Genomic DNA, 22,148 nt, shown 5'->3' with positions numbered 1-22,148 from the left:
TAAGAACTAGGTAACTGTTCAAATTTTTATTTTGATGCACAGTATGAGAAACGAACTCTTAAATCAACTGAATTTTATGGAAAATGAAATAGCAAATAAATTAGACCCATGTTAAAATAGAAGGTCAGTTAAATGTCCAAATCTTAAGGATATAACAGCCACAGGTAAACTTCAATTCTATAGTCTTCTTTCAGGAGGTCAAGGTCTTTCAAACACAACTTTACTATGAACTGCTCCAGAGCTCAAGAGCATATGGGAATGCTTAACAGGGGAGGTGATCAGGGACACGCTTCCTGCAAGAATCATAAAACGTACGGTTAAGAAAACAAAGGCAACGGTGACAATGAAAAGCATGATTGTAACCAAAGGTCTATATTAAATACAAACATAGCTATAATCCTACTTTTACTAAAACCAATTTTAAATGTATAAACAGAATGTTTCTACCTCACAATTAACATCCCTTAATTATTGTATTAGTAAGAGAACAGGAAAAATCTGTGGAATGTGAAGGCCTGTAGGTATTCAGCAGTTCTCAGCTTCTCATCCAAACAACCTACTTACCAAATATGTATTCTCCAGAAAATGGTTAATTCATATTTTTAACCAATACTTTAGTGAATTTTACTAAATTAGTCAAAGATGGTTCTCTCAATCAGAAGTTGTAAAATGACAAGGCTTTGGGGTTTCTACATTAAAACCTCTGGATCACTATTCTAAATGAACAAAAACAAATGCCAATAGATAAGCTGGTGATGGGGTTAGGTAATTCACTAAAGTATGCCAGCAGTACCTCTCACACCTGTGATGTTAAAACTTTTATTTTCTGGTGACCATACATACTGAATCAGGAAGGGGGCGTGGTACGGATACTAGCGAAATTTTTTACTTAATGACTGTGGAAACACTGCTTCTAGAGGCAAGCACAACACTTGAGAAGCAGAAAAGGCATAAAAGCAGATCCAGAGAGTACAGCATACTGGGATCATACAGTATAAACCTTCCAACCTCGGTAGCTGATAGGAGTATGACCCAAGGATGTCAATATAGAAAAAGTTATCAAGCAGCTGTCACAAAGCACTGATCTGAAAAATTAATTTCCTGGAGGTTAATAATGAGTTTGAAAAGAAGTGCATAGCCCAGTACATTTGGGAAGGCTGAGTTAAACAAAATTACTCATGTCTCTTTACTGCAAATTACGCAAATTTCTAATATATTTAAAAGAGACACTTAAACTTTGAAAACAGTGATATCAGATCAAACGAGGTACTATAGTTTATATTTCAAATGTGGTTGGAAGGTACTAAGGTATAACAAAGATTTCTGAGGGTGGGTGCAGCTATGTGACCTTGCTCCCAAGTCAGAAAATTTTACTTATAGAACTCAGTTTCCTTTTGCTATCATTCTGCTAGAAGACATCAGACACTGTAACTGTATTTAACCACCTTTGGCGGCACTGCTTCCAGGAAAACTGTGTCAACTTTTCCTTCTCTCACTATTTTTCCACTTCAAAGTATGAGTGCTCCTTATTACCCTATCCTCCCAATACCAGGAGCAGAGAATCTAGATTTTTCAGCCCAGTCCTTTCCACTCACGACAGTAGATTTGAATAGCGTTTCAGCTTTCTCTCCACATCCAAATCATTATTTTCTACTCTTTCCTTCCTTTAATAGTAAGAGGATAGTTGCCATTCATAGAAGAGAGCCAATGAAAGGAGTGCTGCAGGATTCTGCACAAAGAACTTAGTCCACTTAGGGTATACTTTCCTAGTAACATTGCTACTTCCCTCCTGTCCTCCTCTGTTCTCCAGATCCAGCAGCTGCTGGTGGACTGCACCCCTCTTCTGCATCGATCATTCCTCTCTATGAAACTGCTCCCACTTACACACACGGAATTGTCACAGTAATGACCCATACCTCCTCTAGCTACTATCCCACTTCTCGACTCCCATTCACAATACACTCCCCGAAGAAGTAGTCTACGTACATTTCCTCCAACTTCTCTTTTCCCAGCCTCTATCGAATTTACTTCAGACTTCTGCCCCCTCTATTCCACTAAAACTGCTCGTTAAGACTACCACCGACCTCTGTTGCTGAATCGAATTTTTAGGATCAATTTTCAGTCCTTATCTTACTCGACCTATTTGCATCATCTTGGCAGTTGACCACTCCTCCTCCCCAAATACTTCCTTAATTTGGCTTCTGGGACACACATTCCCTTGGTTTTCCTCCTATCTCAGTGGCACCCCACACCCCGCAACCTTAGCATTTTGTATTATGGGAAATTTCAAAAGTATGTATAAAAGTAGAGGTTGTATAATGAATCCTCATGTATCCATCATCCAGTTTAATAATTACCTAAACTTCACAATCCTTCTTAGTGACCCTTGATGGTTGCTCTGAATCTTCCCAAACTTATTACTGGAATTCTCAAGCACTCAGTCCTAAAAAAAACCCTTTCCCTTCTTTAGCTACGTTCACTCTCTTGGGGACTCAATCAGTCTCATGGCCTTATATAACACGTACAGGCTGACAACTCCTAAATTTATAACTACAGCTCAAACTTCTCCCCTGAACTACAGACTCAACTATCCAACTAACCGCTTTCTCAACAGACATCTCAAATGTCCAAAAACGGAAAACCCCCATCTTCCCTCCCAAAGCCTTCCTCCACCTAAGAGAAACTCTTACTTTTCTCAACAAAAACCTTGAATTACGGGCCCCAGTACTCTTTTTTCTTTTTTTTTTGGTTTGTAACTGTTGTTTTGTTTGCTAGGAATTTCCATGTTTTATTCCTGAATTAAAAATGCTTAATACTGTCATGTTAAAACACAATTCAGGGCTTCCCTGGTGGCACAGTGGTTGAGAGTCCACCTGCCGATGCAGGGGACACAGGTTCGTGCCCCGGTCCGGGAAGATCCCACATGCCGTGGAGCGGCTGGGCCCGTGAGCCATGGCCGCTGAGCCTGCACGTCCAGAGCCTGTGCTCCGCAACGGGAGAGGCCACGACAGTGAGAGGCCCGCGTACCGCAAAAAAAAAAAAAAACACAATTCAGATTTTTCTGATGAAATTTATTTAGAATTGTTCTTTTTTTCTTTCTATCCTTGGAAGAAATGGAAGTGTGTTTAACGTATTGGAGAAATGTGGCAATTATTAAGGCGCTCTGAATAAAAACCTTATAAGACACTCCCCCCGCCCCAAACACCCTTGAATTATCCAATCCCTTTCATCACAGACCTTATATCCAACCCATCATCAAATTCTGCCGGCTTTACCTTCAAAAATAGATCTATTATCAATCCCTTCTCACCACCTTCACCTCTATCTACTGGTCCAAGCCACCATCCCCTTCCCTCTCCCTGAACTTCCACTAACAGGTAAAATAAATGGTTTTCGTAACTACTAATTAGCAATTAGTAGTTAATTAATTAATTAAAATTATTAACTGAATCTTCAAATGTTAAGATTTCTCTGGCCACTTAATCATTTTTGTGTGAATGAGTTTTTAAAAGAATTTTCATCTCAGAAAAGCTGCTGGAGGGACTTCCCTGGCAGTCCAGTGGATAAGACTCCACGCTTCCACTGCAGGGGGCGAAGCCTCAAGGAACTAAGATCCCGCATGCCACACGGCACGGCCAAAAGAAAAAAGAAAAAAAAAAAAAATGCTGCTGGAATAGGAACATGTAGGGAACTCTGCATATTATGTGCTTAAGAATGTATATATGAAAAAGTGTACCCAGGACAGAAAATGACTAAACCCAACTCATCCTGGTAAACAGACATCAGTTCTTACTACTACACGCCCACCCCCAAGTTCTCTGGTTTTTGACCTTCCCAAGCCTGGCTCTTTATGTGCCCTTTCGATCTTGAGGGCTACCCTGTGTTACCACACCCTTCTCCCACCTAAGCTTTTCTGGCTTAAATCTAAGAGTTGTGTGATTACATATTTTAAATAACTTGCAAAATACTGTTATCTAAACAAAATGGCTCCACTTCCCATCAACTACAATTATCAAAAATATACCTATTTTTTGTTTCCATGTTAATTTTTCCTAAGAAATGTTCTTTAAAGTGTTATGATACCTTGGTGCTGCCTTGATGATGTTGTCCACACGTAGAATCACCTCTGCTGCTTCAGCTGCACTTAAAAGAACTTGTCGCTTCACTTGGAAACTTTCTGTTATACCCAGCATTGCCATATCTCCAATGGTACCTTCCTTCATATCTGGAAAGTATTTACTAAATAAACAACTAATCTTAACATATCTAATGATGTTACAAAACATACCTAATGTTGTCTCAAAATTAATCCTGACTTATAAAAAATAAGATTACAACTAACTACTCAATTTAGTTAGAGCATTCTCATCAGACTATCACTCAAGGAAAGCCTTTTAGAAAACTGGAAGGTCAACTACTGATCATCTGTATCAATGGAGAGTAACTATGTCAAATAATGAAAAATTTATACACAACACTGTATCACCCATCTTTCTCTATCTACAAATAAAACTGCAGAAAATTTGCTCATCACTGAACACACCATGGATTCTTAAGAACTGGAAGAGAATTTAGAAGTCATCTACCTTTCTTATTAGAATCCCCCTTCATTTTCTGACAGATTATTCCTTAACCTCTCTCTTGTCCAGTGACAGGACTATCTACCCTCTAAAATTGTTCCTTTTATGTCCTAGACATTTTGCTGGGAAATTTTCCAATCTGAATTAAGTCCTCTTTTTGGCCATTTTTATGTTATGTAACAGAGATCTACTCTCAAGAATGTCTCAGAATAGGGCTTCCCTGGTGGCACAGTGCTTGAGAGTCCACCTGCTGATGCTGGGGACACGGGTTCTTGCCCTGGTCCGGGAGGATCCCACATGCCGTGGAGCGGCTGGGCCTGTGAGCCATGGCCGCTGAGCCTGCACGTCTGGAGCCTGTGCTCCGCAACGGGAGAGGCCACAGCAGTGAGAGGCCCGCGTACCACAATAAAAAAAAAAAAAAGAATGTCTCAGAATAAGTTTACTGTGAGATTAGGAGTTAATACTAATTATAAGAGATACAGTAAAGTTTACACTCATTTGAGAACGTAAGTACTGTTTTTATATACTTAAATCCTACGGTCGTTACATAACAAACAAGTTAAAAATCTTCTAACTAATGTTACACCCCCCCTTAGGGAATAATAAAATTTTGACAGTGTAGAGATTATGAAGTTAAACATTTTTCTAGAATGTATAACGGCTATAAAGGCAAGGGTCACAGGAATCTTTTATATGGTTATGAGAATTCATCATTTTTAAAAAATAAAAAAAAATAAAAGAACCTGGTCAAGAGTTACTCTGAACAACTACCACAGGAGCTTCCCTGGTGGCGCAGTGGTGAAGAATCCACCTGCCAACACAGGGGACAACGGTTCGAGCCCTGGTCCGGGAAGATCCCACATGTCACGGAGCAACTAAGCCCATGTGCCGTAACTACTGAGCCCATGTACCTAAGCCTGTGCTCTGCAACAAGAGAAGCCTGTGCACATCAACAAAAGGTAACCCTCACTTGCTGCAACTAGAGTAAGCCCACGCACGCACAGCAACATAGACCCAACGCAGCCAAAAAAAAAAAAAGACCACATGGTCCCAATTAATTTCTTACCCAGTCCAGCAGTTGTATTGCCTTCACTATGGGCTGCTCGAAGCTGTGCCACCAGATCTGCACTGTCATAGCCTGCATTGTCAGCTATGATAGTTGGCAACTATGAAGTGAAGAAGACATGGTAACTATTCTACTAAAAGAAAGTTAATTTACTAACTATAAGAAAAGCTTTCTAAAATTATACATTTAGAGACAACGTAAAACCTGCTTCCTTTTAATTACTGCTCATAAAGAGGATAAACTCCAAAATCAAATTTAAGCAGTGTGAACCAATTCTTAAAGCCAAGAAAGTTAAGTATTTTCTGCCCAAGAGAGAAGAATGGATTCATTTAAAAACCATCAATACCTACAAAATTTAAATTCAAGGCTCTCTTTTTCATTAACTTACCATTCTCAGGGCTTTAGCATAAGACTCCATTGCAACGGCTTCTTTGCCTGGTGTTCTACTTGCAAGCTGTGTCACAGCATGAGCCATCAGCATCTCAGAACAGCCTACAGATTAAAAATCCAAGAACATCTCATTATGCTTAGCTGTCTACCAGACACTAAATTAGACTTCCCTTAAGATATATTAAGCATTAACTATTAAGTGCGAAAACAATATGAAGTTCCTATAAGAAACATTAAAGCCAAAGCCACTACTACACTTCAAGAAATAAAATATGTTCAATATTTTTCAAATGCTTACCTCCTCCATAAACTGTTCTAGAATCTTTCACAGTTTGGGCAAGAACACAAAGAGCATCATGCAAAGATCTTTCTGCTTCATCTAAAATTTGCTGAGTGGCACCACGCAGAACAATGGTGCAAGCCTCACCTAAAGTTAAAAAAATAATAATATTATGTCACAGTGAACACTTAGTTATAAAACATAAAAGTTTGCCTTCTATTACTTATATAGGTTATACTCGGTTTTGAAAGCTGACATGTCTTCCATTGCTACCTTCTCTTTGCTAACAATCCACACTCCTAACAGTTCTAAGCTATCTAAAACAACTATATTGAATATGCACTGTTCACAACACAAAGTTAACATGAGGCTGCCCTCAAGAGATTGAAATTAGAATTTCTCAGGAACTAAGACATACATTCCAATAACCATAGTAACTAGTAACTGTTTCTTTCACTTCAAAAGAGGCTACTAAAGATTTAGGAACCTAAACCAGGATCTACATAATCCCTCACCAAGGGCTACCCCAGAAAAGTGAATCAGTTTGTCTTCTCCAATCATGACTTCCTCAATAAGTTTGCAACTTCCAAGCTTCACTAGTTCTGGGTGGTCAAAGGTAGATGCAATTTCACCACCTATGAACAAAAATATACATTAATTAAACACATAACAGGTTTAAAATTTGTTTTCTAACAAGCAGTAATGAACAGAAAACATAATATTTAAGTTGACTGCTTACTATACACCAAGCACTCTGAAGCAATTCATACAAACTAATTATTTAATCTTCACAACAACCCTAATAAGACAGGCTTCATTTATCACCCCATTTAGAAGTGGTAAAACTGAGGCAAAGAAATGTTTAGTTTCTTATCCAAGGTTACATAGTTTGAACAAATATGAAGCTGAAATTCAAATACAAGCAATCTGGCTTCAGACCTATATGGACACACTGTGTAATAATACCACCTCAATTGAGATTCTGACATTTACCTTTAAGCCTGAATTTAAATTCAAATTCTCTTCTGAATTCAATATAGAAGACCAGTACTCTTATGAACCAATATCCCAAAACAAAACATGAAAATATTTGACTAATTTTATTATATCAACAGATGTACTGACACTAGGAACTGCTTAAAATAGTGAGCACTTGGGCCTAGAAAAAAGGGGAAATGTATACTGAGGATTTCCCAGAGCAAACTTAAGGAGAAGTCAAAAAACTAAATTCGGGCTTCCCTGGTGGCGCAGTGGTTGAGAGTCTGCTTGCCGATGCAGGGGACACGGGTTTGTGCCCTGGTCCGGGAAGATCCCACATGCCGCGGAGCGGCTAGGCCCATGAGCCATGGCCGCTGGGCCTGCGCGTCCAGAGCCTGTGCTCCGCAAAGGGAGAGGCCACAAGTGAGAGGCCCGCGTACCGCAAAAAAAAAAAAAAACAAAAAAAAAAACAAACTAAATTCATTTTATTCCTTAGGTATTATTTTTATTCCTATTTTCCCTCCATCTTCCATGCTATAAACACTTCCTTTCCTGGTTCTTAATTAAGCAAAAGTTAGGTTTCAATTTTAAAATCCTTTTCTCAGACTTCCCTGGCAGTCCAGTGGTTAAGACTCTGCAATTCCACTGCAGGGGGTATGGGTTCAATCCCTGATCGGGTAACTTATGCCACGCGGCTTGGCCAAAAAATATATAAATAAAATTAAATCCTTTTCTCTAGTTCATTACTCTCTCTTTTAATAGATTCCCTCAATCATCAACCAACCCCTTTCCCCACACCTTACTGATAAATCTGCTGAATAACTGATGCTTTATTTCTATTTTACAATTAATTTATAAAAGGGACTCTGGTCTTCCCAACTCCACTAATTTATACTCATAATCTGTATAGTTGAAGCTCTTCTTACTTGTGGTTGGCAAATTCCTGAGACTGCATTGTATCTAGATGTGTGACACAATAGATGTTCGGGACATCATATCCCCCAAATGAGACCAATTTGGCTTATGAGAATTTTCACTTATCCTACACTCATTCATGTGCATCTGCTTACAAAATATTTCTAGACATTTGCAAGAAGCAATTTCACACATCTTGACAACAGATGTTACTAAGGATGGGAGCCACCATGGAGTCTACTTCACAGCCATACAGTTTGGTGTGCTTGGTGCAGTTAATTTTCTCCTGAGTGTATGTGGCAATTTCATGTTATCAAGTCCTTATGATATCAACTTATCCCATGAATGTGCTGTATCATTCACAGTTCTTATGTCATGTCTTTAATTCTGTTGCATTAAGGGAAGAATTAAGTAAACATGAGCATCATAAGTTTTATTACCTTAAGCATCAAGTATGTAATAACTTTTAAATCAAGTAAACCCATTTCCAAATAATTAATGAAAGTAAAATGTCTCTTTTTAGGTCAGAACACTATGCTTCTCAAATTATTAAAAATGGCTTAAGAAGTTATTTTGAAATGAGACCAATCCTACCACCTGCTTAGTATAATTTAATTTCTTCTAATACACAGAGCAGTTCTGAACTGAATCTGATGTTCCTAGTGGCTTTACATCTAAAACCCCACTCTCCTTAATTCTCACTGCCAGATAGCAAGCCAACTTTCCAGCCTATTCATTCATTTTCAAATGCCTGAAAGTTAGAGGATAAAGACTGTTATACTTAGTTTTCAAGGGCTGTTTAGAGGTTACTTTAAAAACCATTACTAGAACAAATTTAAGTGAACAACTGCACTCTATGTCTCTTTGATGTAGACATACCTGTAGACACACTTTCTAGTCTATACTCGGATTATAAAACTCATATATGTCTACTGAAGGATACTGGAGTAAACTACTTTTCATCATACGTTGCTGGAATGTTTCACACTTATTCAACGTTTATTACTTTCATAAATTTTAAAAAGTTAACAGAAGTAATGCTTAAGTATTTGACCCACTGTCTGGCATATAGTTAAATGTTCAATAAAGGTTACTATTCCAACTGCACTATCACACAGGGCATAAAGCATTCAACTGCTCACTTAGCACTAAAATTAAATGAATAAACTAGGTAAGACTTAAGACTCCTTTTTTTGGGACTTCCCTGGTGGTTCAGTGGTTAAGAATCCACCTTTCAACACAGGGGACGTGGGCTCGTTCCGTGGTCGGGGAACTAAGATCCCACATGCTGCGGATCAACTAAACTGCACTCCATTAATGAAGAGAAGCCCGCGTGCCACAACAAAGATCCAGCATACCGCAACTAAGACTCGACACAGCCAAAAGAAACAAAAAACAAAAAAAAGACTCCTTTTTTTTAGCTTCAGTTTATTTAGACTATGTTTAGAACAGTGGTCCTGTGGATTTGTGAGAAAAGACAGTATCTTTAAAACAACACAGGGGCTACCCTGGTGGCACAGTGGTTGAGAGTCCGCCTGCCGATGCAGGGGACACGGGTTCGTGCCCCGGTCCGGGAAGATTCCACATGTCGCAGAGCGGCTGGGCCCGTGAGCCATGGCCGCTGGGCCTGCGCGTCTGGAGACTGTGCTCCGCAACGGGAGAGGCCACAACAGTGAGAGGCCCGCGGACCGCAAAAAAAAAAAAAACAAAAAAACGGCAAAAATAAACCTACACCTATGGCGAAGCTAGCATTTAACTTGGTATATTAAAAATAATGTAAAGATATCAAAAAGTATGTCAGATTTCAGAATAACTTTAGATTCTAGGATCCTTAAGGGAATCTCTTTGTCCTCTTAGCAATGAGTTAAATACACTAACACTCAGTAAATCCAGGAGTAATTATTATGTTAGAAATTAATGCCTTTTTCCCATACCTGTGACAAGAGCGAGGCGTTCCACACCTGCAAAATCTGCATGCTCAATAGCCATAACACCAGCAGCACCAAAGAGCTGTTCAGGATAATTATAAATTAATTGCCTATAAATAAAATATAAAAAAATATTGTTCAAAGTGGTTACTTCACAAGATAAAATACATTAGACTAAAAGACATGAAAATTTTTTTACCTCACCAGTAATCAAAGAAATGCAAATTAGAACAAGATAACATTTCTTACTTATTATTGTATAATACTTTATAAATTATACTAGTGCATCCATGTTAGTACTGAAAATGGGTATTGTTTTATATATTGCCATTGACAGTATAAAATGAACCAATAATTCTGAAAAGCAATTTAGCAGTAGTGCATCAAAACCCGTATCTATGGGCTCCCCTGGTGGCGCAGTGGTTAAGAATCCGCCTGCCAATGCAGGGGACACGGGTTCAAGCCCTGGTCCAGGACGATCCGACATGCCGCAGAACAACTAAGCCCATGTGCCACAACTGGTGAGCCTGTGCTCTAGAGCCCACAAGCCACAACTACTGAAGCCCGCACGCCTAGAGCCTGTGCTCCACAGCAAGAGAAGCCACCACAATGAGAAGCCCACGCACCGCAACAAAGAGTAGCCCCCGCTCGCCGCCAACTACAGAAAGCCCGCGCGCAGCAACAAGACCCAACGCAGCCAAAAATAAATAAATTAAAAAAATAAATTTAGTAAAAAACCGAAAGCCAAAACAAAACTCTTATCTATGTTTATATGCTTTGATTCTACTCCTGAGAATCTACAGCAAGAAAATTCAGATATTAATTAAATGAAGATATATGTAAGAATTTTTATGTAGAAAACTTTCCAATGTCTGTGAAGAGAGTGTTTGTGTAAATCTCAACTTACCAATTATGAAAAATTTGTAATTTTAGTAAGTAAAATATATATACTGTTAGGTCAAAAAAAGCATGTTATAAAGTTTATACCATATGATCACAACTAAATGAAGAATTGAAACAACATACACACACACCACGAATCAACTTAATAAAAGAATTTCTGGGAGAATTCTGTTCCTTCTTTATACTTTCAAACCTCCCAAAATGAGCAAATGTTACTCATACAACAGGAGTAAAAAGGACATCTGTTTAAAAGTTTGTAACTTAAAAAAAGCCGAAGAAAAAAATTTCATAACTAGTATAAAGCACTGCTAAGCAAAATGTGCCTTATCAGAATCATAGATCTCATAGAAGTTTAGAAACTAGCTTTTTGTGGGTCGTGGGCTCTAGAGCACAGGCTCAGTAGTTGTGCCACACGGGCTTAGCTGCTCCGCCGCATGTGGGATCTTCCCAGAACAGGGCTCGAACCCCTGTTCCCTGCATTGGCAGGCGGATTCCCAACCACTGTACCACCAGGGAAGTCCCTAGTAACTAACTTCTAAAAGCCCACATACATTTGGCTTAAAACAATTATTTTCCATCAAATGGTAAATCTCTCTCTCAAAGTTAACTACTGCCTTTTCACTGAAATGCCGTTTCTCTTGGTATTTTTCTCCATTCAAAATAATCCATAAAAACCTTAGATACTGAATATTAAGAATACATGGGGAAGGTTTACACATATTTTCTTCACACAAATTAAAGATAAGCACTAAAACTCTTAATACTTTTCACCTCTTCATCCTTGTTTTATTCCTATGCTACCATTAGCTTTTTCCTACTTCAAACCCCCATCATTTAATGTGGAATTAACTCTCTCTTCCAAATACAGGTATACTACAGCCCAAACTAATAATGTAACTGCCAAACCAGAAAACTGTTATTGTTGACACAAAAAAGTTTAATAAAGTATATTAACATACATTTTCACTAAAATCATTGTAAGGCAAATGCCTTGCTGTACACTTTTATTTACATTTGGAAAAAAACACTTCCTAAATAACTAAATTCAATATAAAAGAATTTTCCTAAATCTTTGCAGAAAACAATCCTTTCTTGGATTATTATAAATATTGTTAGCACAAGCATACACAGACCTGTTAATAAAGCAATTTATCCCATGCTTAAGAATACGTTCAACTTTCTCCTTCATTTTTTCCTTTTCTGCATGTTCTATTTCGGCAACTTTTGCTGTAGAATCAACTCTTACCCGGGAACCAAATATCTAAGACAAAGGAAATCATAAAAAATAGCATCACTTTCCTTACTTGCAAGTTTCATAGCATATTTAAACTTTTTAATGTAAATACACCAAAAACTATGTGTGCATGTGTGTATGCATGTGTACAATATAAACATATATTTATATATATAAAATCAGAAGCTAAGAAACTATGTAAGAATAAATATACATTCAAATGTATATAAACCCTATAAGGGTTTTTATTAGTGCAACTGATTACCAGCCCAAGTTTACAGTAGCTAGCAATCAGAATTCCAAGAAATGTAGTTTAACGTACCTTAATTTTGTCTGTATCCATACCAGTATTTGCAATAAGAATTTTAGCATTTTCAATTCGCTTTGGTTGATTTACTCCAATTTTTTTATCCAACAGAAAGCCTACAATATAAGGATAGTATTGTATTACATATTTCAAGGCTGTGTTAATAAATCTTTTAAGGTAATCTGCTTTATCAAATTACTCTTTTAGAAATGCTATACAGCCCTTACATATAAATTCAATCAAGAATATTTTCAGAATTGTTACTCCTGTGAAACAGAGACAAACAACATGCATTTTTGCAACAAAACCCAGACTCCAAATCACTAACTGGTAGAGCAGAAACTGTAAAGCACAATTTACCCCATTTTTTCCTTCTCTGTAGAATAGAATGCCTACACTTTCTACCGTTTATTTTGTGAATACACTGTGAAGATGCTTTGAAAAATTCACACTGTAAGAACAAAACATACTATTATTAAGGAAATTGCAGCTGCTAACTCATTTATCACTCTTCAAGAACACCAGAAACTATATTCTCAACACCTGCCAACTAATTGGTATGACCTACCCAAACCCTTCCTAGAGAATACATGTAATCCTGGAAAAAGTGCCATTTGACAATAGCTGACTTCTAGTTTAAAAAAAAAAAAAAAAAAAAACAAAAAACTACTCGGAGCTTCCCTGGTGGCGCAGTGGTTGAGAGTCCGCCTGCCGATGTAGGGAACATGGGTTCGTGCCCCGGTCCGGGAAGATCCCACATGCCGTGGAGCGGCTAGGCCCGTGAGCCATGGCCACTGAGCCCGCACATCCGGAGCCTATGCTCCGCAACGGGAGAGGCCACAACAGTGAGAGGCCCGTATACCGCAAAAACAAAACAAAAAACAAAACAAAAAAACAAAGCCAACTACTTCTCTTTATTAGAGACTAACTTACTTCATGGTATAAAGTAAAACCTAGAGGTTATCAAAAGAAATGCTGGGATAGTTTGAGAAGATCAAGCACACTGTCAATATAACAAATGAATTAAGATGACAAAAATGGCTGCAATATGATTTGTGTCCTTAAAGACAAGTTTTCTGGCTTTGCAAAGTGTCACTAGTCCTGACTAACTAAAAGTGGATTCACTCAGTACTTAGTTTTCAACAACTGGTCAAGGCTTCCTTTCCCGTATTCAAAATGTACATACCTTCATCTAAATAGGAATCTACCATACTTCCTCCTAGCTTCTTGATGACATGAATTGCCTCCAGATTACCAGAGCCTTTCAGTCTGAGAACGGCTTCCACAGCTAACTTAGTAAAGTGGTCTTTGTGATGAGTAAGAAGTTTTGAAGATAATGTTGTTCCTGCAATGTTCATTAAATCTTGACGGAATTTAACTTCGTCAGAACTAAAAAAGCAAAACAAAACAAAAAAACGAACAAAAAAACTCAGGCCGGTTCTTAAAATGCTTCTCTGAAGTTATCAACCCTGTTTTACTTTTCAAAATTTATCCAGATACTTTTTTGTCAATAGACTTTCACCTCAACCAGTCAGGGCTCTAAGTCCCATGAAAAAAATTAAACCTTATCAGTAATCAAGAAATACAAATTAAAGGATACTATTTTCCCCACCAAGCTGGCAAACTACCGAAAGAGAAACACAAGCAAACAAAAATTTCAAGAACATGGGAAACGAGGCATTGTTATACAGCTAGTGGGACTGTAAATTAATGAATTTTTTCTAGAGCACTACTTGTAAGGTAAATAAAATTGCCTTTAAATACATACATATCTTTGGACACAGCAATTATACTTACTTTCTAAAGTAACAAGTCTGTCACAACACTATAAAGCTAAAAACTGTCGAAACACAAATCTCCAATTATAGATAGGTGAATTATAGCAGTCACAAAATCAAATGCATACCTCTACTAAAACTAATATTACAGAAAACACTGACACCTCGAAACTTTTCTAGTTATTCAACTAGGTTAAAGAGGCTAAAAAACCCTCTATACAATGATACTATTTATTGTGATTATACGTGCAAAAAAACCCCTGGAAACCCAAACTTTAACTTTAGTTACTACCTCTGGGGGGTAAGGTGGGGTTTTTCTGGGTTTTATTGAGGCAGGATGAGCCAATAGAATGTTTGTGTATGCTTTTCACTGCTCTCTAGACTTCCTGCATTGACTGTATTTCGAAAAGAACACTTAAACATTAAATGTTTGAAACAGTAGTGTTTTGGTATACCGACCCATGATCGACTGCAGAATTCAACAGAGCCTGTCTTGCCGCCTTTGTGGCTTCTCTCCAACCCGCAATAATGGTCTGTGGATGAATCTTTTTTGCAATTAAAGATTCTGCTTCCTATTAATAAACAGTGGAAGACAAGCATGAATACTAAATCTGTAGTAAGAAGTTGATTACTTCTGATACTCAAAACCACAGTAGCAAAAAAACCCCAATAAGACGAAGTTGAAGTTGCTCAGATATTCTTACCCTTAGTAATTCTGCTGCTAAAACAGTAACAGAGGTAGTGCCATCACCAACTTCATCGTCTTGAACCCTTGACATATCTAGGGGGGGAAAAAAGCTAGTTATTAACTCACTTACATTAGATTCTGCTTTTTAAATTGCTTCTTGGTAACTTACCTAATTCTCCAAATATATCCACTACCAATCTAAACCTCACTTATCTAGGTTTCCTCACCTGACAAATTCTTTGAACTTTTCAGCCTGAAATACAGTAGTTTTACCATCAGTAAGTACATGGCACTCCAGAAGACTGTATTTTAAAAAAAATTTTACTGAAGTATAGCTGACTTACAATGCTGTGCTAATTTTTGCTGTACAGCAAAGTGGTTCAGTTGTACACATATATATATTCTTTTTCATATTCTTTTCCATTATGGTTTAACATAGAATACTGAATATAATTCTCTATGCTACACAGTAGGACCTTGTTGTTTATCCATTCTATATATAATAGTGTGCATCTGCTAATCCCAAACTCCCAATCCATCCCTTCCCCTCCACCCTTGGCAACCACAAGTCTGTTCTGTATGTGAGTCTGTTCCTGTTTCATAGATAGGTTCATTTGTGTCATATTTGATTCCACATATAAGTGATAGTATGTGGTATTTGTCTTTCTCTGACTTACTTACTTCACTTTGTACAATAATCTCTAGGTCCATCCATGTTGCTGAAAATGGCATTATTTCATTCTTTTTTATGGCTGAGAAATATTCCATTGTGTATATATACCACATCGAGAAGCTTGCATTTTAATAACGATAATAATCAATTAAAAAGTAAATAATCAATGAATCGAAAGGACAGTCAACACAGCCTATTTAAAATTGTTTCCAAATGTTAACAAAATGTCATCCTCAGACTCACCAACTAAAACTTTAGCAGCTGGATTGTCCACACCAATGTTTTTTAAAATAGTTGCACCATCATTGGTTACCATAAGAGAAGCATCTCGTCCACTGCTTAACAGAATTTTGTCCTAAAAGGAACATATTTGGTTCAAGTTAAGATATAAGTACATCTGGAAGAACGCACAGATTCATCAGTACTCTCATATATTGCTAATGTGTAAATACTCTGGATGGTTATCTGGCAGAATACATTTAAATTTTTTCATTGCATACACTCCCCCCAAAAGCAAACCTTGGTGTCCTAACCTTTGTCTACCCCTAAAGACAGCAGAAGAACAGAGAGACATGAACAAGGCTGTTCCGATACTGTAATAGCAAAAGCAATGAACGCAAACTAAGGGTCCCTCACAATACAGTAATAAATACAAACTATAAAAGAAGCAAGATACAGAATACTATTTGACAGTGAGAGGAAGCAGTATATCTATTTATACTGAAAGGAATTAAAAAAGCCAAGCTACAGAAAAAGTACATACAAATAATATCTATCACGTAACAAAACAATGTTATCTATTACAGGGAGAATATATAATATCTTATAATACATAAAATACCTGTACATCTACATAAAAATAAAGACATTGGTTAGATTTATATCCAAATGGTAACAGTGTTTGCCACTGGGGAGGTGAGTGGCACTGGGGATAGTGATCGAAGGGGACTTTAGCCATATGGGTTCTGTTTTGATTTTCAGTAAGGAGTATATATCCATATCTTAACTTTTACAATTAACAGTTAAGTTTTAAAGACAACAAAGCATCCAAAAGAAGTTTTTGTATCTCTAACGGCTCTAAAACAACATTAAAAAATTTAAATCGCCTGTTTTTCTTACCATGCCCTTGGGTCCCAACGTGCTCTTTACCAAGTCTCCAATAGCAATGGCACCAACAAAAGAAGACTGGAATAAAAATCAGAGATGGTCAAAATCAACTTCACAGGCTTAAAATTTTTTAAAAACCAAAAAAACTACTGTATCTTTATAAGAATGAGATAAAGTCTTACCAGACGAGCTGTCTCTGCTCTCTCTTCATCAGCTCCAGCCTTGAAGATATTAACAGGTGCAAGGGAAAGGGACGCCTAAAAAAGAAAACCAAGACTCAGTTTGAATACCAGTATTCTTTAACACATGTACTTTGATGCCTTCCACTAGACTTACAAGTAGATACCTAAGAGAAAATTAATTTACGGCACAGGGTACTTTTTTAAACAAATGAAGCTATCATCGGAGCAGTCATTTATTTAAAGCGGAAGGAGGGACTTAGGTGACATTGCATTTTGGATCTCTAAGCGCTTCAGGAATAAAAATTCTACCCCAAAGAGATCGACTGTAAGTATGGCCAGACCAAAGATGGCAAAGATGATTTTAAACTAAGGATAAGGCAGGCAGGGGTGGTAGGCCACTCGCGCGACAACGACCGCCAGGAGGACGAGGGGACGCTGCGGCCTCGCTGCCATCTTTGCCCTCTGGCCGCTCCAGGCCCCGCCCCGAGAGGGAGGGGGAAGCCCGTCTCGCCGACCCGCCCGGTGCACTAGAAATTTCTTCGCTTGGGGTGAGCTCCAAGCCTCGAGGTTCTGGGGCTGTGGAGAGGCCGAGTCACAACAAGGCGCTGGCCTTCAAGCCCATGCCTCCCCTGTGGGCCCGGCGCAGGCCACACGCCGCGGCCTGCGCCACGTGCGGCGGGCCCGGGGACAGACACAGGGAGCCCGCGGCGCTGGGATACAGATGAGGCAGCAGACGGCGGGGGACGGCCGAGGACGGCCGAGGACGGCAGGCCCTGGGCAAGGGCCTACAGGGCCAGACTCACCATGGTTCCGAGGAGTTCAGCACACACGACAACTCCTCACCAGCTCGCGTCCCAGGCCTGAGGAAAGAGAGGCCGGAAGTAAGAGAGACCGGAAGTGACGCCACACGCTCTGCCGCAGGGGGCGGAGCCCCGGCCGGCGCGCCGCTCGCCCTGGCACCGCCCTTGGGGGAAGGGAGGGCACAGCGTTTGAGGGGAGCCCCGCGGTTCGGAAAAGCTGCCAGTCCCGCTGGAGGGGCGGGGCCTCGGCTGCCGCTCCGCTCCCTTTCGAGGCACCCGCTGGGGACCAGGAAGGGGAGGGTTGGAGATTTTGCGTGAGGCCCGGAGGTTTGGAGTAAAACTCACCAAGGTGGGAGGGACGCTGCGCTGTGGGTATTGCCATAGCAACGGAGTTCTTTCTCGCACGTTTAATTTTTTTCTTATATTTAACCTTTAAAAAAGGTTGCTTAAAAGTACTACATGTACAGAGTTTAAAGTGTTGTATACTAATGTAATAGAGGTGGGGCAGGCACGTGGCTGTTAGAGAGCCACTGGTAGCAGTCCCGCTCAGCCATTGGTTGACGTCGCAGGGGACCCCCCCACCCCCCCCACCCCTTTCAAGGTCCGCTAGCTTTGCGATTAAAGTCAGTATTTCCTGCCCCAACAACTCGCCTCCAGATTTATTGGCCTGTTGTGCAGCAAGCAGCGCGAGCTTGGGCTCAATAACACTAATAATGGAAAACATAATTCACCAACCACATTAATTCCTCTCCTCAGAAGCAACCACTCTCAACTTTTTGAGCTTTTTAAAACATTTACCATTATATTCCTAAATATTTTATTGCTGTTTTAATTTTAAACATTATTTATTAAGATGGAGGAAGACATTTCTTTTACTGGATTGTAAAACGCTGTTCTCAATTGGGCTGTCCAGGACAAGGTCTTGTGAGCTCTGATGGAGACTTTTACTTTGTCCGGCTTGCTCACTTTCAGGAGGTTTTTTATTTCACTCATTCTCCCCTCCCCCCAACACACAGTTGTAGAGATGACTAATATCCTCTTACATAATGTCTTTGTAAAGAGCAAAATCAATCCCAAATATTTCCGTTTGTTAAGAACAGTTTCTACTTTCTCTAAGTTGACCCCTAGGACATTTAAAGCAAAATTTTTGTACTTAAAAAAAATGTTTAGCTTTGCATCTGATACCTTTTTCTCCCTTTGACTAACTGATCTCTTAGCAAGCTCTTGGATTGTGGCAATTGTTAACATTGGTGGGTGTTTTCAATTTAAAAAAAAAATATTTGGCTGCGCCTGGTCTTAGTTGCAGCATGCGGGATCTTCGTTGCCACATGTGGGATCTTTAGTTGGAGCATGCGAACTCTTAGTTGCAGCATGTGGGATCTAGTTCCCTGACCAGGGATCAAACCTGGGCCCCCTGCATTGGGAGGGCAGAGTCCTAGCCACTGGACCACCAGGGAAGTCCTGATATTTTCAATTTTTAATTGTTCTACCCTTCAGATATATGCTAAGAGGGTTAGTTTACACCAGGGATTGACAAACCACGAGGCGCCAAATCCAACCTGCCACCTGATTTTGTATGGCCAGAGAGTTAAGAATGATTTTTATATTTTTAAGTGATTGAAAACATAAAAACTTTTGTGATACATTAAAATTATATGAAATTTATATTTTGACACCCATGAAGCTTGGTTGTAACACAAGCAAACTCATTTTTATACTGGGCAATACAATACAGAGTTATACAATGGAAGAGTTGAGTAGTTGTGACAGACTCTATAGCCCATAAAGCCTAAAATATTTACTATCTGATCCTTTCCGGACAAAGTTTGCTGACCCCAGTTTACACTATTTGCAGGGTCCATCATGAAAAGTGGTGTTCAGATTGGACAAATTATTATAAATCTACCAAGAGTTTTGTGTTCTTTGTGGGAAAACTTGCTCTTTTTTCAGGAAATGTACCTCAACCAGCAGATCTCAAATCACACAGTGTAATAAGAAGTCACAATAACAAGGCGCTAAGATACCTGCACAATATTGAAAACAGCTGTTTTTATTGTGGGCAAAATCACATGTGGAAATATGTCCTCTGGCAGGCAAGTCTGAGACTATGGGTGATGGAGAAGCCAGCGACCCCTCCCTGCTGGTCTTTGGAGTGGCGGTGGGGAGAAGCATAGCCAGGGGCTCTTGGATGGGAACTGGGAGGCAGGCTCTGCCACCTGTGGAGCAGAGGCCAGAGACAGCCAGGAGGAGCCCCCTATGAGGGAACTCCCAGCAATCTGTCCTTTCTCTATTGCGTGTGTTTTTGACTTTTCCTCCTTTCCTGTGTCATTTGGTGTCACCCTTGTATGCCAGAGGCTAAACAGCTTCAGGAACCAGACTGCGTGGGTTTGGATTTCAACTCTTCCATATATTAGTTTTGTAATTTGGGGTGGGTTCCATAAGCCTGCCTACTGTGATCTATAGCAATGTGAGAAATAACAAAATGATTTGTTTTAAGCCACCAAGTTTTTAGGTGGCTTGTTGCACAGCAACAGATAACCTAAACACTCCTTTAACAATGCCTTTTAAAAAGCATTTATCCAGTTTTGCTTCCATTTTAGTCTCCCTGCCTTATTAAAATGTCATGTCCTCTATTTTATCCTCCATATTGATTTCAGTCATCTTTATGTTATTTCTCCAATGTTTAAACCCTTCAAATTGTCTCACCTCATTTTGAGTAAAACAAAAACTCCTTCGCATTCTATACCTATGTGATGTCTCTCATTTCTCCCTTCTCTATCCCCCCAGACTGCCTTTGCATCCTATGCTCCAGGCATATGGAACCTTTGCCACCACTGAACATCGTGATCTTCCTACACCTCTGTGCCTTTGCACATGGTATTTCTTCTCCCTAAGATATCCTCTCCCCTCCTGCCCTCATCAAACACCTCAGGGATTACCTCCTGTAAGCCCTTCTCGAAAATCTCCATTCTCAGGCTGAGTTAGATGCCCTTCCTTTGTATATGCCTTTATCACATCACATATTCAGCATTGGAATAATTTTTTTCAATTCTCCTAAGTATATAGCTACTACTATTCTAGAGGTATCACAGAGATGGTAATTCCTTATACCTAATTTATATCTTAGGGCTTAGTCCTCTGGGGGGAGGAAGGACACTGCCCTCAGTTAGAAGGGCTGTTCTAAACTACAAATTCTTTTGAGAACAAGAATTACTATATTACTAGCATAGGACCTAGTTTGTGTTCATTCATTAAATAAGAATATGTGAACAGTTACTGTCTTCAACGGAGCTCAAAGGAAAAATACAGAAATAATCCAAAAAAAGGTTTTAATTTCTGAGAACAAACACCTAAGTTTTGCAAGATGTGGTCTCTGTCACATCTTAACCAATTTCTGTGTTCCATGGTGTCTGGTACATAGTAAGCACCCAATCATTTGTGGACTTGTCTATTCCCTTTACTGTTTAAATAATCTCCATCTTGAGCTATACCGAAATAGGCTTTGCAGTGCCACTCAGTGACAAAAAACAGGTCTGGAGTCCCAGCCCTGAGTACTACTAGTTTAAATGACCAAGAAGATAAAAACTGTGAGAGTCTGTCAAATACGTAAAATTTCATTTCACTTTGAACTTTGAAAATGGAGGCAGTGATATGAGACTAAGGAATAAAACCTCTTATAAAGTTTCAAGAAATGTGTGAGGTATAAATACAGTGAAACTTTAAATAGGCATCCAACCAAACTTTTATTGGGGTTTTATTGCAATCTACTTTAGGCAATAAGGGGGAAAGTAACCATAAGAACTCTGATCAGATTTTATTCAACAAAGCAGTTTTTCACTAATGCTTAAGGTTAGTGTATAGTCAGCTCAGCTTCCAGTATCAACTTGAGTACCTCGTTATGGAGATTTATGCCAGAATGACAACAGTAAGTCATTGCAAGAAGCTAAATCATCTAAAATTAAACCATATTTCATATATAATTTTTAGGATGGTATATTAATACTCTACAATAAATAAGGATTTTGAAAAAGTGTTGCTTAGCCGTTGTTGAACTAAATTCAATTATTAGCTTATTCTTTAAGTACTCCAGTTAATAAAGGTTTGATTGTACTTCAAGAACTCTGACTTTTCCAAAAATAAAAAATTAGTTCTTACTTGTTAGGACAAAAATTAAGCTTAAAAGCACATTCACACTTGTCCTTAAAAGCACATTCACATCATATACGAGATAACTTCCTCATGCCTGGAAACATGGCTTATATGGCAAAAAGTCATATGCAAAGAACAACTAGAGGGTAATCCTCCCATGTCCACATCCTCCAAAAAGCCACACTTGGCC

The 22,148-nt window shown here is 39.0% G+C and overlaps 1 protein-coding gene across 1 annotated transcript; it reads right to left on the bottom strand.

The window, feature by feature from the left end:
• On the bottom strand, positions 1-18,171 carry CCT2 (chaperonin containing TCP1 subunit 2). Its single transcript, XM_029206141.1, has 17 exons — positions 18,155-18,171; positions 17,813-17,869; positions 17,010-17,084; positions 16,840-16,905; positions 15,964-16,075; positions 15,064-15,140; positions 14,819-14,931; positions 13,768-13,970; positions 12,597-12,697; positions 12,174-12,301; positions 10,144-10,247; positions 6,832-6,951; positions 6,335-6,463; positions 6,035-6,138; positions 5,647-5,746; positions 4,084-4,225; positions 1-293 (listed from the first exon to the last, which is right to left on the bottom strand). Exons 2-17 carry the CDS (start codon positions 17,813-17,815, stop codon positions 263-265), a joined length of 1,608 nt encoding a protein of 535 aa, XP_029061974.1. The 5' UTR covers positions 17,816-17,869; positions 18,155-18,171; the 3' UTR covers positions 1-262.
• Between the last annotated feature and the right edge of the window lie 3,977 nt (positions 18,172-22,148).

This window comes from Monodon monoceros, unplaced genomic scaffold (assembly GCF_005190385.1).
Source record: "Monodon monoceros isolate NGI ecotype Baffin Bay Population unplaced genomic scaffold, NGI_Narwhal_1 Super_Scaffold_6, whole genome shotgun sequence".
Classification (NCBI taxonomy): domain Eukaryota; kingdom Metazoa; phylum Chordata; class Mammalia; order Artiodactyla; family Monodontidae; genus Monodon; species Monodon monoceros.
Note: the sequence above shows the minus strand (reverse complement) of the source record. Positions and strands in the feature narration are given on the sequence as shown.

Excerpts from the sequence above, each read along its gene's own strand:
- CCT2 (XM_029206141.1), bottom strand. Across the intron at positions 6,464-6,831 it reads CTTTTCTGGGGTAGCCCTTG|GTGAGGCTTGCACCATTGTT; the intron begins GTGAGGGATTAT and ends TTTTAACTTTAG. Across the intron at positions 6,139-6,334 it reads TAGAACAGTTTATGGAGGAG|GCTGTTCTGAGATGCTGATG; the intron begins GTAAGCATTTGA and ends TTTAATCTGTAG.